The sequence below is a fragment of the Arachis ipaensis genome, chromosome B03, assembly GCF_000816755.2.
Source record: "Arachis ipaensis cultivar K30076 chromosome B03, Araip1.1, whole genome shotgun sequence".
NCBI lineage: Eukaryota > Viridiplantae > Streptophyta > Magnoliopsida > Fabales > Fabaceae > Arachis > Arachis ipaensis.
Window position 1 is genome coordinate 134547710 of NC_029787.2, and position 9786 is coordinate 134557495.

General features: G+C 33.1%; 1 protein-coding gene across 4 annotated transcripts; it reads right to left on the reverse strand.

Moving 5' to 3' along the window:
* LOC107631977 (probable DNA primase large subunit) lies at positions 2603-9314 on the reverse strand. 4 transcript variants are annotated; one of them, XR_001618657.2, is made up of 21 exons: positions 9019-9314; positions 8610-8671; positions 8402-8505; positions 7910-7991; positions 7770-7829; positions 7603-7666; positions 7239-7258; positions 6678-6761; positions 6529-6593; positions 6380-6428; positions 6256-6303; positions 6067-6156; positions 5882-5941; positions 5195-5254; positions 4875-4949; positions 4439-4524; positions 4160-4253; positions 3975-4085; positions 3706-3767; positions 2981-3071; positions 2609-2944 (listed from the first exon to the last, which is right to left on the reverse strand). XR_001618657.2 is itself a non-coding variant. In XM_016335584.2 (20 exons), exons 1-19 carry the CDS (start codon positions 9170-9172, stop codon positions 3750-3752), a joined length of 1386 nt encoding a protein of 461 aa, XP_016191070.1. In that variant the 5' UTR covers positions 9173-9314; the 3' UTR covers positions 2603-3071; positions 3706-3749. The 4 variants fall into 4 exon arrangements, 2 of the variants coding, with proteins under 2 accessions (XP_016191070.1, XP_016191071.1); XR_001618658.2 differs by having other exon boundaries at positions 3978-4085; positions 9019-9310; XM_016335584.2 differs by having other exon boundaries at positions 2603-3071.

Consider the following 9786-nt stretch of genomic DNA (forward strand, 5'->3'; position numbering starts at 1 on the left):
ATTTGGGGTTGATTCCTTTCATAATTATAAGATATTATTTGGATAAAATACTGCGGCAATATATGCCCATATGACTAAGACATTATTGTACATGTTCATTATTATTCGAAGTCGTGCATGTGAGATCAGAGAGCATGCAGTACACATTTGATTTTATTAATTAGTTCTTCAGTTATTAGGCTTAATTAGATATAATAATATATATAATTTCTAGCTAGTCCTTGTTGTTTAGCTATTGCAAACTACATAGCATATATTTATATAGCTGTTGACAGACCACAAAAGTAGGTGGGGTTCATACGAGATTATGTTGCTATATATATATTTGAGTGAAAGGTAAGTTGAGACTTGAGATCAACTTTGCTGGAGAATATATAAGATTTTACTGGGACAATCATTTTTGGGAATTCTTTGAGGTTAAAGTTTTAAACAAATTTGTTCAATCTCTGAGGGGCCTGGAACTATTAACACAAGAAAAGATTTATGCAAGGAATGTCATTGACTGGTCTATATCAGCCATGTGACATTCATAATCATAGATAGATAGAGTGAGCTGGTTCAAGAAACAAGCTATCTTAGCCTTCGACATGTTATGTCCTTTACAATTTGTCTCTTTTCTACTGCATCCCTTTATAACCATTAAGTCTTTCCAGTGATCTCTGAAGAATTATAATTGCCGTATCTTCATTATATATATTGTTCTTATATCGTTCTTTAAAACATATATTAAAAACAAGGTAGAAAATCATCAATAGTTATGTGTTAAATCGTTATTTTAGCTTTAACAAAAAAAGAAAAAGTAGTGTTTCGAATTTTTTTATAACTAAGCTAGCTAGTTTCGTTATAAGTCGTGCAATTTAATTTCATTCAATCCACACTAACTAGTTTATACCTTTTGACTCCGAACTCCAATCCCTCATTTGAAAAATAAATATTTTGTGTACACATTATTAATTATCTTTTGTACTATATATGTTGATATGAGAAATGTGTTATGAACATATTCAACATGAACCACCCATCAATATTCTCAATTTTGTCATTATATCTTTTCTTTGGTTTTCTTTTTTTTTTTTTTTACCCCACCTGACTACTTGTATTTGAGTACATCAAGGGAAGCACTCACTATTTGGTGCATAATAAACTTACACTTATTAGCTCTAAATCTATATATATCTCTTTATTATTTAAGTGAAATGTAAGACTCATACTATATGATCTTAAATTCTGTATAACACATCTTTTAATTTTATTAAAATTATTAAAAAGAAAACCCTATAAACAATGAATTGAAAAAAAAATCTCATATCTTAAAATCAAATCAAAGCCCTTTCACAGCCCCACTACTACATTTGATATGCATGATTTTTCACTATACACATAGCAGGACCAAATAGTAGTAAACGAGAAGAGGTGAAATGAATTGTGAAATGAAAGGTGAGATATGATCAGGTGGCAACATTTATTTAACAGAATGAGTGATGAAATAGTGGAGAATGGAGGCTATTTGCATGACCCATGACACATGCAAGCCGTGTGAGTTTGTCATACTCATTATTATGAATGTCACTCTCAGCTTCCCCGTAAATAGGAGCAAACAAAGGGTTCAAACCCCCACACATAAAGAAATTGGAGAGCAACGAGAAAAGGTGCCACAATAATGCACTATCAATCCAAAACCCCATTATGCTCTTCGATCTAACCACCCCAACCACATAGTGGGTCTACAAATACAGCTGGAACACAATTTCACTCTCAATTCTAATGTATACAAGCCTTTGCAACGCACATTTCTCTTATTAATTTTCTTTTTATATAACAACAAATCAAGAACGTATATTGCAAAAGAACTTAGTTAAAAAAAAAAGAAAACACTTGCTATGTAATTGGTACTCATTGTATGTCTTTGTATGATAAGTATATCATATTTGTCATGAATCAGTATATATGTGACACTTTCAACTTCTAAAAGTTACCTATTATATAACTAGTATAATAAAGAATATATGGGTGTCCTTTGAACAAATTTTGAAGTGAGATAGAGAGATGAGAAAATTAAAATCCCTCCATTATAAGTGAGATAAAGTAAAAAAATTACATTGATAACTAAAAATATTGAAAAAAAAATAATAAATTTTACTTACTTTGAACTTTCTCTTATTAATTAATTGATTAATGCATAGTTGTTTAGTGTCCCCTTTCTTATGGTAACTTGGGCCGAAGTTATGCATGCTTAGTTTCGCAAGGCTTCACATAATAAGGTCTACAAATAATCATACTAATGAACTTGCACTTGCACCGTTAAGGATGAATGAGCATGAGTTGGTTTAAGATATACTCCATTCTAATTGGATTAGAATAAAAAAAAAAACTCTAATAATAGAAATAGTCTTTGTTTAGATTAGACTAATTAGAAGAAAAAGCCTGTAACAATACAAAAAGTGTATATATATATATATGGGGAATAAAAATCTAACTAAAAGCATTAGGGCGAAAAAATGAAAAACCCGTAATTTTTTCGTACTTGGCCAATCTCTAAACATCTTAGATATAAGGGAGGATATAAAAAAGGATGAGACTAAATAAATAATACGAATATTCATTCACAAAACCTGAATTCATGTTTCCCATATCATTAATTGTTCACTTAAAATATCACAGTATCACACTACTATTTAATAATGGTTATTATTTAACAATATATTGATCACGTGTGCATCAATTTAGTTTTATAAGATTTGACTTTTCAAATTAATTTCTAAAAAATACACTTCTGAATTAAATTAGTACTTTCATTAATTAAATGATGACATGAGATACAAATTCTAGTCAGCATCTAATTGACAGAAAAAAAATACTAATTTAATTCATTGTATCTTTTTAAAAGTCAAAAACTAAATGAGTGCAAACCGAAAACTATTTTGACTGCTTAATAAAATATTCCCTCGGGCCAGTATCCGACCTGGACGTCAAGCATAACATATATATCTAACTCTTGCCTCGGATGTTACGCAAAAGATTTTCCAGCATCCAGTCTGTGCATCGATGACGTCGAAGCATCAACAACGTTCCTAAATTTAGGTGTAAAATTTAGAATACTTTTCAATACAATAATTTCAGCAACATTGTCAATGTTCAAATTTTCAGCTCCTTTAGAGACGGTTGAAATTCTACGGCCTATCATTTTTCGAGGGATAAAATATACGTCCTACTTAACAAAGGAAGATGCCACTTGATAACTTTTTCACTTGACATCAACCAGATGTGTGGGGTGTGGGGTCCTATAATACTCGGTTGCTTTAGGATGCAGTTGGTAGCTATTTCATATTTGTGTAAGCAAGTATTAACAAATTATACAGGATTCAAAATGTATAGAATTGTGGTCGTTAAAATTAAGAATCCGAAATAATTATATGGACGGCGGTATTTGACTCAAAAAGTAATGTATTTCTACTAACGATAAGGTTCCTTATGCATTAAAAACTAAAAATATTTTATTTTTCTATCAAAAGTTTTATGAATTTGTACGCCGTTGTTTACAAATTCAAGCTGTATGTTAATGAATGCAAACGTGTATTATTCCGGTTATGAATAATAGCCTATGTTGTTCAGCTTACAACACATTACACACACATAGAAAAACAAAAAAAGGCTAATAAATAAATAAAACATGGGAAAACAAGGACACAGCGCACAGAAACGAACCTGGGAGGGCCACAGTACTCTGTCCATTGCGATAAACAAAATTCTTACGTTGAAGAGTCCTTCTGTATATTAAAAGTAATGAATAGTAAGTAATATAATACTAGAGTCTAGAGATAGTGGTCTAGTGGTGTCAGACCCAATTAGATCTCCCACTTTTAGAGACGTATTTTGGGATTGAAGTGCCGATTCTATTGATAATCAAGATTATCAAGAAACGAAAAACGTGTGCAAGTTATTTGTGGTAATAGTATTGAAGTTTATACTGCTACTACCTTTGCCTTTAATAGCCTTTGACTGTCACTGAAGTATTGATTTGGATGGTTAATCCCTGCATCACATGACGCCGCATGAAGAGCTTCAAATGTCAAGGTGCAGGCCAACTGCACATACAGTATCCATATAGTCTCAGACATCAAACCAAATCCCTATTTCAGTAGGTTATGTTGAGACCAACCTGATAATCTCTATTTCTCACTTTGCCCATCACATCTTCCATTGCCCGACTATTAACCCCCATTCTACTGAGAGCAGCTCTTAGATTCTCCTCGCTAATTCAAATGATATCAATTAATATCAAATCATTCATAACAAAAGAAAGGGGGAAAAAACACCAAAGAACGTGACTTAATATTAAACATTCCCAATAAGGCAATAACAATCAATAATTAGATGGAGTAAATTAGTTAGAAAGTTAAACTATCTACTTGATCGTTCATCAGATCATAACACTCACCCAAAATGTCGATAAGGGCAACCATGATGATCTCCAACACCAGGAGTTGATAAAATAATCTTTTGACAAGAATAGGGAGTATAATCCTGGAAAATCCATCAAAATATTACTCACTGAAATTGATCAAACTTATGCACATAAAACACAAATCAATCCTGCAATGTCTACCCCCTTTATAATAAACATTATTTTGATATCAACATGTTCTTAACAACTAAACAAGTATTCTTTGTTTTGTTAATTAAAAAATAATTTAAATACATAATTAATTAATAACAACGGTATTTGGACATGAGTATCAAAAGATTGTTTGGTGTATATGAATACTGTTTTTCCAAATAAAATACACAAGAACTAACTTTTTAGAGTAAGTTTCAAATTACAAATGGAAATAAATGAAACATCCCAAATATCGGTCATGAAGTTCAAAACTTACAGTTTTCTTCCCTTCTTTCCCATAATTATGGCGTATGTTGTATGCATAATCTTTCTCAAACTTCTCCAGACCAACCTACAGCGAGATGTTTGATTAATAATTTAAAACTATTTGAGAAAAGAAAGCAACATATTAAAAAAAAAACTAGTTGGAGACTACAAATCTGTATGTCTAGAGAGATGTGAAAGAAACAGAATAGAAAGACATAGAGAATGATGCAAAAGGTCTTAATATCAAACTCGAAACTGTTCTAATTTTCATTCTAAATTTTCATTCATGTAATTGGAATGTAAGAGATAATATACAAGCAGCATACTTACCTTTTTAGAGAACTCCTCTCTCCAAAATGCAAGTGAATCATCTACGTTCAGGCCAACACCCTGCTTATATTACAGAGAAAAGGACAGTAAGATAAGATAAGACAATATAAGATCACAAAGAGTAAGTGATAAGCAAAGGGATTAAGGAAACTTTTTTGGATCAATCAATCAAGCATATCCCAATAAATCATTTGGTTCAACAATGAAGGAACGTCAAAATGCATTACTTTGACTGACAATGCAAAAAAATTTAAAAGAAAAAAGGGCAAACAAACAGTAAAGTTTGGACCCGGCAAAAATATTACCATAAACCATTATACGAAAATGAATCCAATCAAAGTGTGGACAACCATTACAAGAACTACTCAAACCGAATTTATCATAATTTTTAAAAGCAACAATTAACTTTTTATTAACAGAGTGCTCTGATTTTGTTCTGCAACATGAAACAAAGTAACTTCAACCGTCAGGATTCTTCCAGAAAGTCCCCAACCAGAGCAATGGAAAAAAGAGGAACGAATAAATTACTTTTAAACATTATGTGAAAACATATGTCAAACTACAACCAGATTAGCTACACAGTGGCTGTCCACCCATGTGCATAATAGCAGCCTTGTTTAACATCTCACTTATGACTGCACAGACAAAACAGTATTTTCTTGTGCTCAAAATGCAACCAAACATAACCTTCAGAAATAAGCCTAGTTGCATCCTCCCTGCATGCTTTAAATGATGATCCTCTCTCAGCTGCAAATAAGTGGTATAAATCAGATCAGATGTTAGAGAACAAATAAAAAACACCGTGACTCAGTAAGTGGAAGTTGAAATATACATTATAGAAATGTGGCCATAATTTGTTACAAATATCTAACCTTTTCAAATAGGTGACGCATGCACAAAGGAAATGAGCTCTTGGCAACTTGATCAATGTCCTTTAATGATATCTCACCATATTCTTTAGGCTGCAAAAAAGGTTCTCAATCAAAGAGATGATTATCAATCCAACATCACATTCATACCTAATAATAGATATAAATGATTGGACATGTTGCATCCATTACCTGAGAAAAATCAGGACCCAAATAACTCGAACACAGGGCCTCCACAATCTATAAAGAAACAGAGAGTCAACTTCTATGAAAAACAAACAACTTATTCATACTCGAATCGCATAACTACACTTACAGGAGTCAACCTATGTTGTTCTTGTTCTCTAATTGAAGTTGCCCATTTTCTGCAATAATTAAAGGCAATTGTTTAAACTTTAAATCTTAAATCATTTAAAGAAAAAAATAATAATAAACATTTATTACGATCAACATGACCAAGGAAACCTGTTTGTTAGGATGAGTGCCTTTGACAGAAGACTACGAAAAATTGTGGCTACAAGTGAGACAACCTGGTAAAGGAAAGCAGAAATGCAGAATTGAAATAAAAAATCAACGATTGAAAACAAGAGTGAACATACAGTAGTTACATTAACCTGATTCATTGCAACGTATGCATATCCCTGATTTATAAATACTTTCCGTCCAGTTACAAGCTCTGGAACTTCTTCAAATGGTACCTATACGGGAAAAATATACAAATGAAGTAACCCATAGTTTAATGAAAGAATGTTAGTTAAAGATGACGAAATGACAACTGTGAGGGCAGCATGGAGCATAAGAACTACTTTTCCAAAGAGATATTAAGATAATCAAGTTCTTCTTTCTCAAGACCTTCACCAATCATTTTCTTCGTCCCGAGTTCACTAACCCATCTCTCTACTCTGTATCATCCGCAAAAACATAAGCACACCAATTACTCTCTAAACTAAGTGTTTGGTAGTTGGGGAAAGCCGGAGGGGGCGGGGGAGGGTTCAGAACTTTCCCAAGTAAGAAGCCATCATTAGAATCCAATATTGAACTTATCTTGCATATAGAGAAAGATAAGAAATACTTAAAATTGCAGTTACGTTACCAATGCAACAGATTAATTTAATTGTAAGATATATAAGTAATTAAGCAGAAAAAAAAAATAAAAAAGAAAGAGAAATGCATACCTTATAGTAGATTGCATCCGCTGCCAAAAAGGTAAGGGAACAAAAGAAAAAGCATGGGCAATTAGTTTTAAATAAACCAACAAAACACGAAATAACTTGTAAAATTCAACTAGAAAAACAAACGACAACTTTTGAAAATTGACGATTTTATTTCTTTAGAACAGAGCGGTAGTACAAATAAACCACTTTAAGAATGGCCAAGATGTCTTTTTCAGATATTAATTCATGCAACTGCCACATTGGTAGTGGATTCACATATTCTTAGCAAGGTTAATTCACCATACAGTATTGAGCATGCACATAATTCTGCTGAAAAGAGCTACATAAATTACATGGTCAAGAAACGAAAGCAATGTGCTCTTACTAGTGGATAAAGACAGGTTATGACCAATAGAACGTGCAACTTGTCCCAATTTGTCTTTCAAGCTCTGAAAATTGAAAGATTCTAATTATTAGGCAATAAGCGGCACCTGTGGCTACTTAATTCAATTTGGATAACAATTTTGAATACAAGAGCAACAAGAACGTTACCTCAAATTCTGCATTGCTTACAGCCTTGCAAGGAAGGTCAAATTCTTCCATGATGGCCCGCTGTGCACTCATAAGCAATGTAAATGATAAGTAAATACCACACTTGAAATACGAAACCATGACGTGTAGGTAGATACTACCTGAGCTTCAGCAGTTTGATTACGAAATCGGTGGCGAAAGAGTGCAGATTCCATAGAAAGAAACCATTTCCTCAATTCCTCCCTAGACATATAGGCAACAATTTAGTAATTTAGTTTACACGGAATTTTTTTTGAACAAAAAAAAAAGGCAATTAGGATTTCATGTAAGTATAAGGTTTTTATTTCTAATTTTAAACCCACTACTTTGATCTGAGTAAATCATCATTCAGGATCAATAATATGAGTTTGAAATACTGGGATGAGTAGTCAACTTCATTCTCCATAGACCAAATTCAAGAGTGTTAATGGTTTGTGCCTCATCTTACCAATTTATTCAATTCTGGCAATTTCCAATCAGTATTGGTCTAATGTTATTTATAGTATGATTCATTATTATTATGGTTAGCATCAAAGAAAAAGTGGAATGCATTTAAATGGCATGCATGAAACAGCAGTAAAAAAATGCAGAAAAGAGAGATAGAGAACTCTTACGTTCTGCAATACACAAGACGGAGAACAAAATGAGATATAATATCCTTGTTCAGAACCTGAGACGAATCTTGATGTCTCATATTTGTTTTCCACAGCTCATTTACCTGCACAAAGGAGTTTTACTTTCAAATAAGAATGGTCCAAATACCAAATGACATAATTAAATAAAATAGTAACCGATTAACGACGATTTATCCACTGTTTTTACCAATTTTTCCATTTCGTCCGGTTTCTTTCCCCTTGACAAGCCATCAGAGATCCCCTTGAGAACTACAACCAGCAACAAAAGCAAATTGAAACACTTCAAAAACATGACAATGACGCAGCAACAGAAACTCAGTACAATTACACACAAATCTGATGCTAATTCAATACTTTAAAAAGAAAATAAAATAAACAAGACAAGATTTCAGATCTTCAGTTGAACACAACACTCAAATTAACGCAAACCTACACAACCAGATCTCGCTCTCTTTTCTTTTTATTTTTGCCTATAGTTTCTTAGGTACATCAGATTATCCAAACCCTAGGTAACAGAAGAGTAGGCGTTTTGAAACATTAATCGAACGTGCACAGATCTTTCGAGATGGAAGAAGAGAAAAAGAGGAAAGATTGACCTCGGAGACGATCGATGGCAAAAGATTCGAAATCTTCTAGCCTGACTTCGAGCTCTGGAGCGGAGCGATAAAGGGGAAGGGTCGGAGAGGCTGAAACGGAGCCACTGGAGGAGGAGAAGCTCCTGTGACTCTGATGAGATCGAACAACCTGCATCGTTTCTTGTGCGGTGGCGAAGACAGAGCAGTACAATCTGTGAATTGCTTCTCACAATGCAGAATCTCGGTTTCTGAATCGCGCGCCAAATAATTTGGCTTCGAGAGCAAATTGGCGGGAAACCATCTTCCATTGTTTTGGTTGTGAGAATTGGGCTTTCGTACAGTGAGAGAGTTCAACCTTCAAAAGCTCTCTTTAAGATCGAAAAATAATGTGGCGGTGAGGCCCAATAACTAGTTGCAAAATATAAGAGACTAGCCGACAAGCCCCCCCAAAAAAAGAGACTAGCCGACAACCCAAAATGAAAAGTCTCACTCACCGACTTTATTTTTGTTTTATTTTATTGTCCTCGTTAATTAAGGGAGTGTTTTTTTTCCTGCAAATACCATAATATTGAATTTGTTTTATATGAATGATTCCGCAAAACTCAAATTCATGTTTGAGTACTTTACATACAAATTTAAGAAAATCATTGGTCATAATTATAAAAATATATATAATATATATAATTAGGATTAATAGTTAAAATTTACTAAAAGGGGGGTTTCTCCTGTTGCTAACTGCGGAGTGGTGCGGTAGGACCAGATGACTTAGCCGAGTTCTTTCGTCCAATC